The 19,374-nt window shown below is 40.7% G+C and overlaps 1 protein-coding gene across 1 annotated transcript in view; it reads left to right on the forward strand.

Moving 5' to 3' along the window:
* Positions 1 to 14,460, forward strand: part of LOC124613136 (PMS1 protein homolog 1-like) — a 122,595-nt gene extending 108,135 nt beyond the window's left edge. The window contains exon 13 of the mRNA XM_047141753.1: positions 13,624 to 14,460. Coding sequence (XP_046997709.1) covers positions 13,624 to 13,782 — 159 coding nt within the window. The 3' untranslated portion in view covers positions 13,783 to 14,460. The remainder of the gene's footprint in view (positions 1 to 13,623) is intronic.
* The last annotated feature ends 4,914 nt before the right edge of the window (positions 14,461 to 19,374 follow it).

Below are 19,374 nucleotides of genomic sequence, written 5' to 3' on the forward strand. Positions count from 1 at the left end.
AAAGTTCTGGACGAGTGATGAAAATGTAGCACGCATCCAGCAAGCATTTGTTCGCAGCCCAGGAAAATCGACTCGCAGAGCTAGCAGAGAGCTGCAAATTCCACAATCAACTGTATAGAGTCCTACGAAAAAGGATGGAGCGCCACCACATTGGCACTTATCTGTCCATAACTACCTGAATGTCAACTACCCAAGGCGATGGATCGGCTGCCAGGCAGCCCGTGACATCACTGGCCTCCAAGAAGCCCTGATCTTACCCCCTACGATTTTTTCTTATGGGGGTATGTTAAGGATATGGTGTTTCGGCCACCTCTCCCAGCCACCATTGATGATTTGAAACGAGAAATAACAGCAGCTATCCAAACTGTCACGCCTGATATGCTACAGAGAGTGTGGAACGAGTTGGAGTATCGGGTTGATATTGCTCGTGTGTCTGGAGGGGGTCATATTGAATATCTCTGAACTTGTTTTTGAGTTAAAAAAACCTTTTTAAATACTCTTTGTAATGATGTATAACAGAAGGTTATATTATGTTTCTTTCATTAAATACACATTTTTAAAGTTGTGGTATTCTTTTTGAATCACCCTGTATATTGCACAAACTCATTTGGAGCTCCACACAAAGAACAAAAAACTAATGCATTCAAAAAGTCTCTTATGACATGTACCCATGTGAAAAATAATGAAGGTACTCGTGACTAGTTTTACACATGTATCTAAAATCAAGACAGTTTTTATGGTCTGCTTCTATTCTTTGCCTCTCTGCAGTAGTCTCGTATCAAGTATGTTCTGTTGGCTTTGAGTGTAAATATCAAATTATGATCTGTATGATACTGTGACAATCAAAATAAAAGTGAACTGGTGAGGGAAATTGTGTTGACAAAGATTTCAGATTGATAGGGCATTTGGAGAAATGCCTCATTAGACAAGTTTTCGTGTATTGGATGACAATTTCGAAGTTCCCAAAGTGATCCTCTATTGCATGTTGCATCATAACGGAGAACCTTTGGGGGGGGGGGGGGGGGCAGACAAATCTTTTAATGTGCTAGAGTACACATTACATATTTAATTACATATTTATGCACACACGTGTGTATGGGTGACACACACACACACACACACACACACACACACACACACACACACAGAGAGATTCTACAAGACAAATGTTTTACTTTTTTCACATTCTTGAGAACCATTTGACTTAGGGTGGTGGGCATCAGACTAGTATAAATTACTCTTGTAGTAACTCTTACGTCTTTAGTCTGGACTACATTAGTAAATTACATCTGTAGTAATATAGTAACTCTTGGAGAGCTCAATTTCTGTTTACTTCTTTAGTTATAACTATAGTAGTAACACCTTTTTACTAAAGAAGTAAGTCATTTCTGCACACTGCTGGCATGTGCATATTGTTTTCTCTCAGAAAATATTGATTCTCGGCAGACATTATTGCATCATCTTTTGACAATTCTATCTATAAAGGGTTATTAAAATTCAAAAAAGCTAAATGCTATTGCATTAATGATAAGATTGGTGTATTATGAAAAATAAACATGCTGTTAATGGATGAATGTATTATTCAGTCCTTAACCCCACCATCTACAACTACCACTGTACATTGTTGGGGGTGGGGAGACGTGTTATCCAAGCAACGCCATATACAATATTTTTGCCACTTGAGGTATGAGCTAACAGCAACCTGGAGGTAGCCAAGGACAATTTAAGTGTTAAGGGAAATCCCAAAAAAAAGAGAAAAAAACAGAAAGTGAAAAAGAGCAGTCTGCTGAAATAATGAATAAGTGCATAACTACTATTGAATTTAAAAAGCATGATGTCAGCATGCTAAAAAGGAAAACGGATGCTTGGGAAAAAGACACATTGAATACAATGCAGAAGCTCTTACACATAAGATCACAAGAGCAGCTTAAAGTAATGTGGAAAGAAATGAAAGTGAAAGAAAAGGTAATGAAACCTGAATGTAATCAAGAACAATTCCAAACTGGCAGTGGAGTAGCAGAGGTGGAGATAGATGATGTAAGCCAAATGGATATTGATACACTCCCACAGGTTTTTGAGGACCTAGCTGGAGTTAATGACAGTGACACAACTGAATACAGTGTGATCATTTCTAGCAGCGTCGATGATGAAAAGTACTCAGAAGATAGCGATGAAACTGCTGAATGTGAAACTTTATCCTGTAGTCATGAACCTCGGCTTGCATTCTCTGGTGAGAGCTTGTCAGAAGACACAATAATGAAAAAAAGGCAGAGAACATGCAATTGTAGTGAAGAACAGGGAGTTGTTGGAAGAAGCAGATGAACTTCATTCATTAAAAATGTGTTTAATATGAGAGGAATATAATGCAAAAATGTTGTTACTTGAAAGACAAAGAAAAATCACAAAAGAAGAGCATAACCTTAAAATGGAAGTTATGAATAAATTCATGAATGAAATGGAGCAAACGGTAGATATTGATTCTTCAGGCAATATGCTCAAGAAATTTAGGTTTTTGTAAATGAGTATGAAAATGTTTTACATGTATAAAACAAATTTTATTTTCTGGATATTTTTTCCAGTGGTTAATATGTTCTTGTTTCACATTATTTGTGTTTATGATTCAGCATCAGTATATTTAATTTTTCTAATTACCGCATTCTAATATTTATTTGTATTTAGCAAGATTATGAAAGTAGACATCTTGTTTTTCTTAGAAATAACCGAAACATCTGTATTCAATAACTTTGTATACTGAAGCAAAAAATAAAATTAAAATGTTAATCCCCCATTTGCAAAAGAAGAAGAGGAGGAGGAAGAAGAAGAAGAAGAAGAAGAAGAAGAAGAAGAAGAAAATAGAGAAACATGGCTATAAATTAAACATAAATAAAATGGGTCACCTTTTACAGCAGTAGTAACAATCCAGTGCTTATTCATTCATTTAAGAAGGGAAAGTCTCTATACTAACTTGTTATTTTACTAACAAATTAAATACAATTGTAATTAAAGCAATTAAGTAGAACAGACCTTCTGATACCTTGGCCTGCAGCATCCGTTTATGGCTGAAATGAATGTTGGTCAGTGTCATTCACCTCCACAACATCAGGGTGAAACACATCTCCAACTTTTACTGCAAGGTTGTGCAGAACTGCAGTAGCCACAATAATATTCCCACATTTGTTTCATATATATCACATTGTTTTAGTGAGAGTTGGAGAATTTTTCTTCCAAACACCAAATGTATGCTCTGTTGCACATCTGGCAACAATATGGGCTCTAATGCAGTGCCCTTTGATTCCTGTGTGTGGTCAAAACATGGGAGTCATAAGTTGTTTGGATAGAGCATATCCACTATCTCCAAAAAGCAACCCATCATATTGTCCATTTTCAAATTCTGCTGCAACTCTACTATTGCCCCAAATGCGGGAATCATGCATGGAACCTGGCCAGCAGCCTACTACATTCAAAGTTTTCATATTGGAATCACAGACAATTTGTACATTTTAATGGAAAATGAATTCTTGCAATTTCTGTTAGTTCTGCTTTTGCTCCAGAAGGACAATGTACAGGTATCTGTACACCATCTATGACTCCTATGACAACCGAGCGAGGTGGCGCAGTGGTTAAACACTGGACTCGCATTCGGGAGGACGACGGTTCAATCCCATCTCCAGCCATCCTGATTTAGGTTTTCCGTGATTTCCCTACATCGTTTCAGGCAAATGCCGGGATGGTTCCTTTGAAAGAGCACAGCCGATTTCCTTCCCCATCCTTCCCTAACTCGAGCTTGCGCTCCGTCCCTAATGACCTCGTTGTCGACGGGACATTAAACAACACTAACCTAACCTAACCTGAGATCCCCTGCTGTGATTTGATAAGTACCAGCACAAAAGATTCACAGTCCACAGAGAATTTGCAGCTTAGAAGACAAAGCACAGTTCCTGTCAAAATTATGCTGCAATAACGGCTCCAGGTACTGGGAGATGAAGCTTGCACAGGATAGAGTAGCATGGAGAGCTGCATCAAACCAGTCTCAGGACTGAAGATCACAACTAAACTAACGGTAACAGCATACCAAGCATTGACTCAAAAGATTCCTCACTAAACCAAAATGCTCATTAAAATCATTGTCGTTGTACATCGCAAATGTGTTTGTCCTCCCCATTAAAACCATCATATTTGGAATGCTACCTCTTCCTCCATCTCCATATATTCTTCATAGTCCAAGTAATCAATAGGATTTGACATTTAACACACAGAAACCAAAGGACACACCTTACTTTCTAACTTAACTCCTACTACTGCTTACGAGTAAATTTTGGCCTCATTTCCTTCTGAAGCTGCTAATGCAGTAGTGTGCTCATTGATAGTGCTCTCCACCAGTTACGGAGTAAATAAGTACTTCAAGAGTAAATGAAAAATCAGTTCATTTTTTAATTTACTCCTTTAGTTCAGTACTCTTTAATGGAAGACAGCGATTTCCTTCTCTCTTAGTGATTTACTACTTTAGTTTACTTTCTCTTGGTTGGTGCTCACCACCCTTAGGGTCTGCAGAAGGAATATAAACATATTCAGGTCTTTTATAAATATGTATTAAATGTTTTTGTTTTCTGGATTTTCTGTTTCCTCGTGGATTTTCTCACTATGAGTCTACAGAACAAACAGTGTATCTGATCTTATTTCCTCTGACTAGAATTACTTGGCCGCAGAGTTTTGGGTAGCTAAGGAGAGCTGCTTATTGACTTGAAGCATGCTGAAACATTACAATTGATCCAGAGGGCTGTGCAGAATATGCAAAGGATGGATGCTGTCATTAGTTTTGGTCCTTCTTCAGGACAACACTCAGCCAGCCGTTTCCACCTTTGCTATGGCAACTGTGCCTCCAGTTCATTTGGATGTTTTTTATAATTTTCCTTTAGCCTGGTTGTAATGAAAAGTAGATTGAATCTGTTTGTACATCTGAAGTAGCAGTTTGGAGGAGGCATTTCACAATAAATGAGAAATTGCAGGTCAGTGATGTGGGATGTGCGCAACACCTGGCAGTGGGCTTCTATGTGAAAGGTATAAATATATTAGTACAGCATACCTTGGACCATGTTAGTGTTGCACGAAATTCGTGTGACACAAATAGCTCAGTTTAGTAAATACTGACATTTTCATGTGGTCCTCATATCTCTTGGGCTGAGGTGTGCATCACCTAAAAAAATTAAATAGATCAGTTTGAAAACCATTATTTACTAAGCATGATTGTGTAATAGTCCTTTCTATAATTTGTGAACCAGCTCTCATATCTTGTTAAGTCATGTTTGATGACAGAAAAGGTCTAGAAGTAACTAGATGTTGAACTCATGGTCACTGGGGTTATAATGTGATCCACACTTAGCCACAGCCATTTGAAAAATAAATACTAAAAACCATATTAGGAAGGAAAGTTGCTACTCACCATATAGTGGAGATGCTGAGTTGCGGTTGTTGTTGTTGTTGTTGTGGTCTTCAGTCCTGAGACTGATTTGATGCAGCTGTCCATGCTACTCTATCCTGTGCAAGCTTCTTCATCTACCAGTACCTACTGCAACCTACATCCTTCTGAATCTGCTTGGTGTATTCGTCTCTTGGTCTCCCTCTACGATTTTTACCTTCCACACTGCCCTCCAATACTAAATTGGTGATCCATTGATGCCTCAGAACATGTCCTACCAACCAATCCCTTCTTCTAGTCAAGTTGTGCCACAAACATCTCTTCTCCCCAATCCTATTCAGCACCTCCTCATTAGTTATGTGATCTACCCATCTAATCTTCAGCATTCTTCTGTAGCACCACATTTCGAAGGCTTCTATTCTCTTCTTGTCTAAACTATTTATACTCCATGTTTCACTTCCATACATGGGTACACTCCATACAAATACTTTCAGAAACGACTTCTTGACACTTAAACCTATATTCGATGTTAACAAATTTCTCTTCTTCAGAAACGATTTCCTTCCCATTGCCAGTCTACATTTTATATCCTCTCTACTTCGACCATCATCAGTTATTTTGCTTCCCAAATAGCAAAACTCCTTTACTACTTTAAGTGTCTCATTTCCTAATCTAATACCCTCAGTATCACCCGACTTAATTCGACTACATTCCATTATCCTCGTTTTGCTTTTGTTGATGTTCATCTTATATCCTCCCTTCAAGACGCCATCCATTCCGTTCAACTGCTCTTCCAAGTCCTTTGCTGTCTCTGACAGAATTACAATGTCATTGGCGAACCTCAAAGTTTTTATTTCTTCTCTGTGGATTTTAATACCTACTCCGAATTTTTCTTTTGTTTCCTTCACTGCCTGCTCAATATACAGATTGAATAACATCGGGGAGAGGCTACAACCCTGTCTCACTCCCTTCCCAACCACTGTGTCCCTCTCATGCCCCTCGACAGTTATAACTGCCATCTGGTTTCTGTACAACTGGTAAATAGCCTTTCGCTCTCTGTATTTTACCCCTGCCACCTTCAGAATTTGAAAGAGAGTATTCCAGTCAACATTGTCAAAAGCTTTCTCTAAGTCTACAAATGCTAGAAATGTAGATTTGCCTTTCCTTAATCTAGCTTCTAAGATAAGCCGTAGGGTCAGTATTGCCTCCCGTGTTCCAGTATTTCTACGGAATCCAAACTGATCTTCCCCAAGGTCGGCTTCTACTAGTTTTTCCATTCGTCTGTAAAGAATTCGCGTTAATATTTTGCAGCCTTGACTTATTAAACTGATAGTTCGGTAATTTTCACATCTGTCAACATCTGCTTTCCTTGGGATTGGGATTATTATATTCTTCTTGAAGTCTGAGGGTATTTCGCCTGTCTCATACATCTTGCTCACCAGATGGTAGAGTTTTGTCAGCACTGGCTCTCTCAAGGCCGCCAGTAGCTCTAATGGAATGTTGTCTACTCCCGGGGCCTTGTTTCAACTCAGGTCTTTCAGCGCTCTGTCGAACTCTTCACGCAGTATCATATCTCCCATTTCATCTTCATCTACATCCTCTTCCATTTCCATAATACTGTCCTCAAGTACATCGCACTTGTATAGACCCTCTATATACTCCTTCCACCTTTCTGCTTTCCCTTCTTTGCTTAGAACTGGGTTTCCATCTGAGCCCTTGATATCCATACAAGTGGTTCTCTTTTCTCCAAAGGTCTCTTTAATTTTCCTGTAGGCAGTATCTATCTTACCCCTAGTGAGATAAGCCTCTACGTCCTTACATTTATCCTCTAGCCATCCCTGCTTAGCCATTTTGCACTTCCTGTCGGTCTCATTTTTGAGACGTTTGTATTCCTTTTTGCCTGCTTCATTTACTGCATTGCGATAGGCAAAACAAAAAGATTCACACAATTATAGCTTTCGGCCATTAAGGCCTTTGTCAGCAATATACACAATACTACACACGCACCCAGGCCCCCCCCCCCCCCCCCCCCCCCCACACACACACACGGGCAAATGCAAATGCAAACACAACTTGCACACACATCTGCAGTCTCAGATAACTGAAGGGTGGGTGTAAGGAGGAGGCTAGGGCAGGGAGGGGGAGGGGTAGTATGGGGGGGGGGGGGGGGCAGTGAAGTGTTGCAGTTTAGACAGTGGGCAGGAGAGAAGGGGGGCGGGAGGGTGGGGGGAGTAGCGGAAAGGAGACAAATAAAAAGAAATTTAAAGATTGTGTGTGGCAGTGAAATGATGGCTGTGTAATGGTGGAATGGGAACAGGGATGGGTCTGGATGGGTGAGGACAGTGACTAACGAAGGCTGAGACCAGAAGGGGTACAGGAACATAGGATGTGTTGCAGGGAAAGTTCCCACCTGCGCAGTTCAGAAAAGCTAGTGTTGGTGGGAGGGATCCATATGGCACAGGTTGTGAAGAAGTTATTGAGATGAGGGATATCATATTTGGCAGCGTGTTCAGTAACAGGGTGGTCCTCTTGTTTTTTGGCCACATTTTGTCGGTGACCATTCATGCGGACAAACAGCTTGTTGGTTGTCGTGCCTACATAGAATGCAGCACAGTGGTTGCAGCTTTGCTTGTAAATTACATGACTGGTTTCACAGGTAGCCCTGCCGTTGATGGGATAGGTGATTACAACTACAAATGGATTAGTCAAACTGTAGTTTAAATGTGGTAAATGTTCTTGAAAGGCCAAAGTATATGGTATACATTCCCATGGTTGGCAAAACAATGTAATTTGCTGCCCACTCACCACTCCCACTCCCTCCAATCCTACCAGAGTGCCAAGCTTGAGCAGCTGTGAAACACAGACTGCAATATAATCTAGGGTGCATGTCATATGTAACAACAGCAACTAATACACAAATAAAAGATCACAATCATGATCCAGTCCAATTCACGTGCTTGTATTCATCCCACCATCTGTTGGTACCACCTCCGACTGTGAGTCTTACTGCTGTAATTTATTCTCGCAGCAGCAATTACAGTCAGTGTATTTTGATTGATAGACATTTCATTCTGGACAAACTTTCCTTTGTGTTTCACCTCAATGTCAGCATCGCAAGCTGGTAATGTTTTGATCCTATATTCTAATACATGGATAGCGGCTGAATTTCTCATTTGCAACCCACTTAGTAAATCATTGCGGTCTCTCATAATCAAATAAAATATTGATCTGGTTGCAGAAACAAGTAATGTTTTTTTGAAGGGTAACATTTTCACTGTTGAATGTTACCTTCAATTAAAAAGCAGCATAATGTTTGTAGACGGCATCCATACATGTATGAGAACTTTTATTGCAAACCTGTTCAAATACAACAAGAGTTTGTAAGCTGGTAGAATTTGGTGCTATTTCCTCCCATGTTTCACAAAATTGTCAAATTTTAAGCAGGGCAATAGATTGTTGTAGTGGCTAGTTTATAGTTTCTTGTGTATCCCTTGCACTATTACTGTGCCAGTCAAATGTCACATGATTATTCGAGCAACATCGATACTGTATCAAACACTTTGGCACATTGGGAAACTTGAGCCTGTTCGAAGGTGAGTATCATTTGCCCAGCCGTAACATTCCAAATTGTAAAAAATAAATCTACACATGACTTCAATAGCCAGAGCTGTATCTGTAGGATAAATGTAAGACAACCCCTACATACCTATGTACTTTATTAAACAACGTAAAAATATTAACCTTGGCAGCAATAGTTTAATCAGTGAACATAAGACAACCCTTTATTTTTTCAGTGATGATTTGGGGAAAAAACCTCGTTTTATAATTGGATAAATATGGCAGCTCCTCAGTAGGCCTCACATGGGCTGAGTGTACCCCACTTGCCAACACCCGGACGATCACCCACTCAAATGCTAACCAAGCCTGACAGCACCTAACTTCAGTGATTTCATGGAAACTGGTGTTACCTCTGCAGCAAGGCCATGGGCAATTCATACTTCAGAATACATTAATTAACATTTCAGTTGGTTTCTTTCTTTCCCTCTTTTTTTACATCATGATGCTTTGTTATGGCACACAATTTTACTTGGTGGTGCGCTGCACTAGCTGGCCACTGTGACCGAGCAGTCGCAGGTTTGAATCCTGCCTCGGACATGGATGTGTGTGATGTCCTTAGGTTAGTTAGGTTTAAGTAGTGCTAAGTCTAGGGGACTGATGACCTCAGATGTTAAGTCCCATAGTTCTTAGAACCATTTGAACCATTTTCGCACTGCACTACTCCAGTACAGGATGCTGACTCAAGGAGAATACACTGAGCCCACGCAGTTACGCAACTCAGTGGTTATACTGCAATGCGTCATACGCAAAACAGATAACAAAAATACCCAAACAGCTTCCCATTTCTAACTAAACTATTATATGATTTAAATATCGTGAGCATCCATCATTCACCAGCTTGGTAGACATACTGTTCACGCTACTCTCCTGGAGGGATATGTAACACCACACATTGACTGTTACGGTTATTGTAGTAGGAAGCTGTCAGGTCAGCGTTAGTTTACAATATCAAATTATAAGTTGCCTGTGTAACCAGAATAGTTTGTTTCTTTGCATAAGCCACAAATTGTACTGTTGGTGTCAGCTGTCACAAGCAATAAGGTCTTCACATTCAGTAATTCAATTCTTTATGCATGATCTGACATACTGCGTACTTTGTGAGTCCAGTGGTGGTCATTAACTTTCTGTGACAATTCTTCTTTGTCTCTGGACAAATTCTGGCGTTCATTCCATTCAGAATGCCAGCATCTCTGCACCATGGTAGCAGAATTCCAGACCTAATCATGTGCAGCAATCTGTGCTTTCTGTTGAACAATGGGGCAATCAGTCATCTTTTAAATTGCTTTGTGCAGCTTCTTTCATGGCAACCATCTGTACTGCTGACAATGTAAAAACAAGTGCTGGCTGAGGGGGAAAGAAGAGGAAGGGGAGGCAGTGAGGGAAATGGAATAAATGGTGCATGCAGAGCACTAGTCTGGCCTGGCAGCCAGACACAAACATAACCATTTGGACAGTATGGTGACATTTGGCATTAATGGGCAATGGCAGCAGATGACCGATGTCAGTGCCTTTGCTAACACAACATGGCCTGCAGTGCCTCACCTGGGCTCATGACCATATCGGTTGGACCCTAGATGACTGGAAAACCGTGACCTGGTCAGATAAGTCCTGATTTCAGTTGGTAAGAGCTGATGGTAGGATTCGAGTGTGGTGAAGACCCCTCAAAGCCATGGACCCAAGTTATCAACAAGGCACTGTGCAAGCTAGTGGTGGCTCCATAATGGTGTGGCCTGTGTTTACATGGAATGGATTGGATCCTCTGGTCCAACTTTACTGATCATTGACTGGAAATGGGTATGTTTGGCTACATGGTGACCATCTGCAGCCATTCATGGACTTCATGTTTCCAAACAACAATGGAAAGTCTGTGGATGACAATGCGCCATGTCACTGGTCAGGGCTACAGTTGTTCGTGATTGGTTTGATGCACATACTGGACAATTCAAGCGAATGATTTGGTTACCCAGATCACCCAACATGAATCCCATTGAACATTCATGGGACATAATCAAGAGTTCAGTTTGTGCAAAAAATCCTTCACCATCAAGACTTTCACAATTATGGGTGGGTTCAGAGGCAGCATACTCACTAATTCTGCAGGGGACTTCCAGCAACTTGTTGAGTCCATGTCATGTCACTGTGCTGCACTACACCAGGCAAAAGGAGGTCCGACATCATATTAGAAAGTATTTCATGGCTTTTGTCACCTCAGTGTACATGACTCTGTGACAATGAGTAGCAACATAAATACTGGTATGCAGTACATCACTTCATATACTAAGTATGTGAAAATGTATTTTGGCTTAGATTGAGAAGTAGGTGCCCTTGCAAATTTTAATACTTAATGAGTACTTGCATAGTTCGTTCATAAGTTTTATCATCAATAGTAGTGCATCGGAGCAAAACGGTGTAAAATTTATCAACAGACATTTGTTTAGTTTCTACAGTTGATTTTAGGAGTTAAGCCTAGTTAAAGTTTTGGCCAATATGGTATCTAATATATTATTTTCTGCTGGATCTCAAGGCATTGCTTCGTGCAACATAGGTAAGTACAAATAAAGTGTGAGTGGAAATGAAGCAGAATCGATTTTGTAATGGGTATGCCAATGTCCAGGGCTCTCACAAGTTTTGAAATGATTCAGCAAAATTATCACAATTTTTTGCACTAGTTTTGAAACATTTCATTTGTACTTCACCTAAAATCTGGAACACCTGATGTAATCGGTTAATGTGAGCTCAGAAACAAAAAGTATTTTCTTTCGTCTTCTCATGATACCTTGTGGCCATTGTGTTGTTGTTGTTGTTGTTGTTCTTGCTAGATGAGAAAGGAAATGAGCATCTTTGGCCGACACATTCAGACAGATGCAGTTCGACAACTAGTTTAGGTAGAAATCATAGAGAATATAAAAAAAAAGGCAGCTGGAAGCCCTATGCTAGTTTTAGTTCCAAAATGATAAGAGGATAGGATAGCGCAAGAATAAAAGGAAGTGGTTACTGCATAGGATAACACAGAGTCTAATAAACAAACATTTAGGGGGTGCAAAAGAAACCCCATTTGTTTTACACTCCTGGAAATTGAAATAAGAACACCGTGAATTCATTGTCCCAGGAAGGGGAAACTTTATTGACACATTCCTGGGGTCAGATACATCACATGATCACACTGACAGAACCACAGGCACATAGACACAGGCAACAGAGCATGCACAATGTCGGCACTAGTACAGTGTATATCCACCTTTCGCAGCAATGCAGGCTGCTATTCTCCCATGGAGACGATCGTAGAGATGCTGGATGTAGTCCTGTGGAATGGCTTGCCGTGCCATTTCCACCTGGCGCCTCGGTTGGACCAGCGTTCGTGCTGGACGTGCAGACCGCGTGAGACGACGCTTCATCCAGTCCCAAACATGCTCAATGGGGGACAGATCCGGAGATCTTGCTGGCCAGGGTAGTTGACTTACACCTTCTAGAGCACGTTGGGTGGCACGGGATACAAGCGGACGTGCATTGTCCTGTTGGAACAGCAAGTTCCCTTGCCGGTCTAGGAATGGTAGAACGATGGGTTCGATGACGGTTTGGATGTACCATGCACTATTCAGTGTCCCCTCGACGATCACCAGTGGTGTACGGCCAGTGTAGGAGATCGCTCCCCACACCATGATGCCGGGTTTTGGCCCTGTGTGCCTCGGTCGTATGCAGTCCTGATTGTGGCGCTCACCTGCACGGCGCCAAACACGCATACGACCATCATTGGCACCAAGGCAGAAGCGACTCTCATCGCTGAAGACGACACGTCTCCATTCGTTCTTCCATTCACGCCTGTCGCGACACCACTGGAGGCGGGCTGCACGATGTTGGGGCGTGAGCGGAAGACGGCCTAACGGTGTGCGGGACCGTAGCCCAGCTTCATGGAGACGGTTGCGAATGGTCCTCGCCGATACCCCAGGAGCAACAGTGTCTCTAATTTGCTGGGAAGTGGCGGTGCGGTCCCCTACGGCACTGCGTAGGATCCTACGGCCTTGGCGTGCATCCGTGCGTCGCTGCGGTCCGGTCCCAGGTCGACGGGCACGTGCACCTTCCGCCGACCACTGGCGACAACATCGATGTGCTGTGGAGACCTCACGCCCCACGTGTTGAGCAATTCGGCGGTACGTCCACCCGGCCTCCCGCATGCCCACTGTACGCCCTCGCTCAAAGTCCGTCAACTGCACATACGGTTCACGTCCACACTGTCGCGGCATGCTACCAGTGTTAAAGACTGCGATGGAGCTCCGTATGCCACGGCAAACTGGCTGACACTGACGGCGGCGGTGCACAAATGCTGCGCAGCTAGCGCCATTCGACGGCCAACACCGCGGTTCCTGGTGTGTCCGCGTGCCGTGCGTGTGATCATTGCTTGTACAGCCCTCTCGCAGTGTCCGGAACAAGTATGGTGGGTCTGACACACCGGTGTCAATGTGTTCTTTTTTCCATTTCCAGGAGTGTATTTATTGTAGAGAATTATTGTCAACAAACTAGTATATGTTGTTTCCTCTATTAAGAAATCCAAGAAAATGTCAGGTTTTAATTAGTGTTTTCTCTATTTTCAGAGTGAAGCTGTAACCATATGCCGTAAAGCTGCAGATACAATGAATTACAGTGACTTGACAACTAATCTTATGTACTGGGAAAAATATTTAAAAGAACAGTCTTTATCATGCTTACACAGGAAACAGATTTTTGTGCCATTCCATACAATCAATTCTTGAAGATAGCAAACAGAAGAAATTTCTGAAATTAGTGGATGGTATACAATACTTCATGGTGTACAATACTCAGGGATTGTTTTAAACTAATTTGTTCCAGACTGACATTACACTGTTTTGTAAATATTTGTGAAACAGATGTGACTGTGAGAGTGTCAGATATTTGATTAGGCATGAATCTTATATGACCACATTTCACCTACCGATGTGTCAGAAATATTTTTGGTGTAGTAGAATAGGTCACCAGAAACATGGCAATTTGAGTTAATCTTGGGTAGTGCACATAAATGACTTCTAATAGTTTTCAGAAGAGGCGTTTATGAAACTTGCAAGAATTGAAAGCAAAATCAGCAGCATTAATGTTTGAGCATTGATGAACTCTTCTCGGATGATGAGCTGAGCAGTGGTGTCATCTTGTCGCAATGTTTCAATGATGATGGGTACAAAACTCATCGAAACATTGCAACAAGATGACGCCGCCACTCAGCTATCACACGAGAAGAGTTCATCAATGGAATACATCAAGATGTTTGAGCATGTCACACAATTTCATTAATTACAATAATTTACAAGAGAGATTATTTTTAAGCATCAGTGACAGAATAAAATGGAGCATTAGTATCACTGTTAAAAGGTCACCCACAGTGTTTCAGATTTTATGGAAGCGAATAAAAAATAATGTATATCGTGTAAATAAAATTTTGTTTGTTAATTTTGCCAGTGGCAGTTCTGATTCTCTCCTCCAAGTTAATAAAATTAACCTATCACTCTTAGCTACGTATTTTAATGTTTGCAATAATGCTACATTTTTTGTAATGAAACATCATTTTCTCAGTAGCATCTAGTACTTTTAGTGATTTGTTATATTAATTGCAGGTCACTGATGACCAGTTACTAGTTCATAACATTATTCATAAACTTTATGTGTTGCAGAAAGAGTTGTGTAGGGAAAATGGTAGAGTTCAAACAGTGGAAGGAGAGAAGGCAACCACCCAGTGCATTGTTGAGGCTTTCAAAGACAGAAAAGCATATCTCACCCCCCCCCCCCCCCCTTTTTAGTTCTGAGAAGGGCGTTGTCCAAAACCTTAAACTTGTTTATGTGCATTTCTGGCACTCATTGCCTCAACTATGCTATGAATGGTTACCTTTACACATTACATTGTTTGTATTCCCTCCAAGACTACCCAGAAAATGGCAGTATGTTAGAAGGGGAAGGAGGAAATGGACTAAGAGTGCATTCAAAGGGAACATGCTTGCTACCAAAATCATTCTGTGTTTTAATGCAGCTATAAGAATTTACAGTTGTCCTGTTGTGGCAAAATAACTGTTACCTGATCATATCCCTATTACTACTTACCGTAAAGATGACATGTTAAGATGCAAACAGGCACAATTAAATGACAGAGCAAACAATGGAAACTCCAGGTAGGAATATCAACAATGTAGGAAAAGATAGATTGCTACTTAACATAAAGAAAAGACATCAAATTGCAGACAGACATGATTAAATGACACTCACATGTAGCTCTCGGCCACAGCCTTCATCAGTAAACACACACACACACACACACACACAAAACCGCTAACTCCAGCATCTCAGATCAGAATACAGCTTTACAGTAAGTAGCCATCTTTTTCTACAATTAAAAGACATTTACACATAAGCTTTTGGTCTTGGCCTTTTTTTTTTTTTTTTTTTTTTTTTTTTTAACAAAGGCTGTGGCTGAAAGCTTATGTGTAAGTGTCTTGATTTTGCCTGTCTGCAACTTAATGTGTCATCTTTGTGGTAGGTAAAAATATAGCTTTTCCTACAGTGTTGATATTCCAACTTGGCGTTTCCATTGTTTGAATGTCCCTACTACTTTTTCCCTTTTTGCTTGTTTTGAAATGCCTTGAATTTTTGAAACACATTTTGTAAAGTGAAAAATTGCTGTTTTTATTTAACTTTTTTGTGTTGCTTTAGCAATATCTGGAAGAAAATTTTGGATTTTGGCAAACCGAATTGATTCCTAGTGTAAAGAGTTAGGATTTCTTCCAAATTACATACATGGTTTCCATTTTACATTTACTTAAACAGTAAGCTGCACAGAAAAAGACCTTTTCAATCAGTGTGTGTTTTATAGGTCAGCCATCCTGCCGGCCCCCATCTTTTCTGTCATGAGTCTAGTGTAGAAAGTTAACAGGCGTTGTGTGAAGTTTGGAATAGTAGAAGACAATCATTGAAAGAATAGAGCTTTGAGTTCACCAATGATGTGTACTTGTATGGTCTGATGGTATACTGGAATAAATGGAATCTATTACTGAACCATTTTCTCTTTTGAGACATGCCATTGCAATTCAGTGACCAATTTTACAGAATTAAGTGAGTTACTGACTATTTCAATAGCATCAAAAGTAATATTTACATTTCAGGTAAAAAGTTCTGCTTTGGCAAATCACTGGTTTAACAGTTTGACTGCTGTGGATGAGTTAACTTGTCATGTTCTGCCGCTCCCCAGGTGCTGACAACACGTTTAAACATGGCATTTGGGTGTTCCTTAAGTGCTATTGATATGTTTATGCATCCTACTCCATTGACCACCTCACTGTTCCAGAAGAATAACTTCCATATTTCGGTGAATAAAAAAGTTTCGAGTATTTATCGTACAACAGAGGTGCCTCCTTGGGTGTTATCATTTGCAAAAGACCTCATTTTGATATATTGATCCATTATGACCACAATTCCTGGTGCACAGGGACAGAATTGGGTGCGCCGTGCACACCTGTCTGCTAGATATAAAAATCAATATCTCAAGAATGAGATGAGATATTGTGAGATATTGTTCAACTGTCAATTTTAAATTATTTCTGTATCATACTTACTCGACAATGTATGAGATAAAATCGATCATATGTAAAGTATAAGCAATGTGTATCTACAAACTCAAAAATTTTGTGCAATGCTTTACTTTACTTGGTGCAATACAGCAATTATGACAAATTATGTCCCTTATTGAGTGAAGATATGAGACGGTAAGGTGTGCAGAAATCAAATTTTTTCACTGAATAGCTTTGTTAAAAGTGGGAAAGTATTTCATAGAAGCCAGCAAGCCCACATGTGGACAGCACTGGCCACACCGTCCACTGGATATAAAAACCAGTATCTCTAGAACAAAATAAGATATCATTATGCTCTCAATTTCAATCTAAATTTGTATATGTTATCTATCTCCCCCATGAACCACGGACCTTGCCGTTGGTGGGGAGCCTTGCGTACCTCAGTGATACAGATGGCCGTACCGTAGGTGCAACCACAACGGAGGGGTATCTGTTGAGAGGCCAGACAAATGTGTGGTTCCTGAAGAGGGGCAGCACCCTTTTCAGTAGTTGCAGGGGCAACAGTCTGGATGATTGACTGATCTGGCCTTGTAACACTAACCAAAATGGCCTTGCTGTGCTCGTACTGCGAATGGCTAAAAGCAAGGGGAAACTACAACCATAATCTTTCCCCAGGGCATGCAGCTTTACTGTATGGTTAAATGATGATGGTGTCCTCTTGGGTAAAATATTCCGGAGGTAAAATAGTCCCCCATTCGGATCTCCGGGCGAGGACTACTCAGGTGGATGTCGTTATCAGGAGAAAGAAAACTGGCGTTCTACGGATCGGAGCGTGGAATGTCAGATCCCTTAATCGGGCAGGTAGGTTAGAAAATTTAAAAAGGGAAATGGATAAGTTAAAGTTAGATATAATGGGAATTAGTGAAGTTTGGTGGCAGGAGGAACAAGACTTTTGGTCAGGTGAATACAGGGTTATAAATACAAAAGCAAATAGGGGTAATGCAGGAGTAGGTTTAATAATGAATAAAAAAATAGGAGTGCGAGTAAGCTACTGCAAACAGCATAGTGAACGTATTATTGTGGCCAAGGTAGACAGGAAGCCCACGCCTACTACAGTAGTACAAGTTTATATGCCAACTAGCTCTGCAGATGATGAAGAAATTGATGAAATGTATGAGATAAATGAAATTATTCAGATTGTGAAGGGAGACGAAAATTTAATAGCCATGGGTGACTGGAATTAAAGAGTAGGAAAAGTGAGAGAAGGAAACATAGTAGGTGAATATGGATTGGGGGTAAGAAATGAAAGAGGAAGCCGTCTGGTAGAATTTTGCACAGAGCATAAATTAATCATAGCTAACACTTGGTTCAAGAATCATGAAAGAAGGTTGTATACATGGAAGAACCCTGGAGATACTAAAAGGTATCAGATAGATTATATAATGGTAAGACAGAGATTTAGGAACCAGGTTATAAATTGTAAGGCATTTCCAGGGGCAGATGTGGACTCTGACCACAATCTATTGGTTATGAACTGTAGATTAAAACTGAAGAAACTGCAAAAAGTTGGGAATTTAAGGAGATGGGACCATGATAAACTGACTAAACTAGAGGTTGTAGAGAGTTTCAGGGAGAGCATAAGGGAACAATTGACAGGAATGGGGAAAGAAATACAGTAGAAGAAGAATGGGTAGCTCTGAGGGATGAAGTAATGAAGGCAGCAGACGATCAAGTAGGTAAAAAGATGAGGGCTAGTAGAAATCCTTGGGTAATAGAAGAAATATTGAATTTAATTGATGAAAGGAGAAAATATAAAAATGCAGTAAATGAAGCAGGCAAAAAGGAATACAAACGACTCAAAAATGAGATCGACAGGAAGTGCAAAACTGCTAAGCAGGGATGGCTAGAGGACAAATGTAAGGATGTAGAGGCTTATCTCACTAGAGGTAAGACAGATACTGCGTACAGGAAAATTAAAGAGACCTTTGGAGAAAAGAGAACCACTTGTATGAATATCAAGAGCTCAGATGGAAACCCAGTTCTAAGCAAAGAAGGGAAAGCAGAAAGGTGGAAGGAGTATATAGAGGGTCTATACAAGTGCGATGTACTTGAGGACAGTATTATGGAAATGGAAGAGGATGTAGATGAAGATGAAATGGGAGATCTGATACTGCGTGAAGAGTTTGACAGAGCACTGAAAGACCTGAGTTGAAACAAGGCCCTGGGAGTAGACAACATTCCATTAGAGCTACTGGCGGCCTTGAGAGAGCCAGTGCTGACAAAACTCTACCATCTGGTGAGCAAGATGTATGAGACAGGCGAAATACCCTCAGACTTCAAGATGAATATAATAATTCCAATCCCAAAGAAAGCAGGTGTTGACAGATGTGAAAATTACCGAACTATCAGTTTAATAAGTCACACCTGCAAAATACTAACGCGAATTCTGTATGAACGAATGGAAAAACTGGTAGAAGTCGACCTCGGGGAAGATCAGTTTGGATTCCGTAGAAAGGTTGGAACACGGGAGGCAATACTGACCTTACACCGTATCTTAGAAGAAAGATTAAGGAAAGGCAAACCTACGTTTCTAGCATTTGTAGACTTAGAGAAAGCTTTTGACAATGTTGACTGGAACACTCTCTTTCAAATACTAAAGGTGGCAGGGGTAAAATACAGGAAGCGAAAGGCTATTTACAATTTGTACAGAAACCAGATGGCAGTTATAAGAGTCAAGGGGCATGAAAGGGAAGCAGTGGTTGGGAAGGGAGTGAGACA

Source organism: Schistocerca americana, chromosome 4, assembly GCF_021461395.2.
Source record: "Schistocerca americana isolate TAMUIC-IGC-003095 chromosome 4, iqSchAmer2.1, whole genome shotgun sequence".
In the NCBI taxonomy this organism is placed as follows: Eukaryota; Metazoa; Arthropoda; class Insecta; order Orthoptera; family Acrididae; genus Schistocerca; species Schistocerca americana.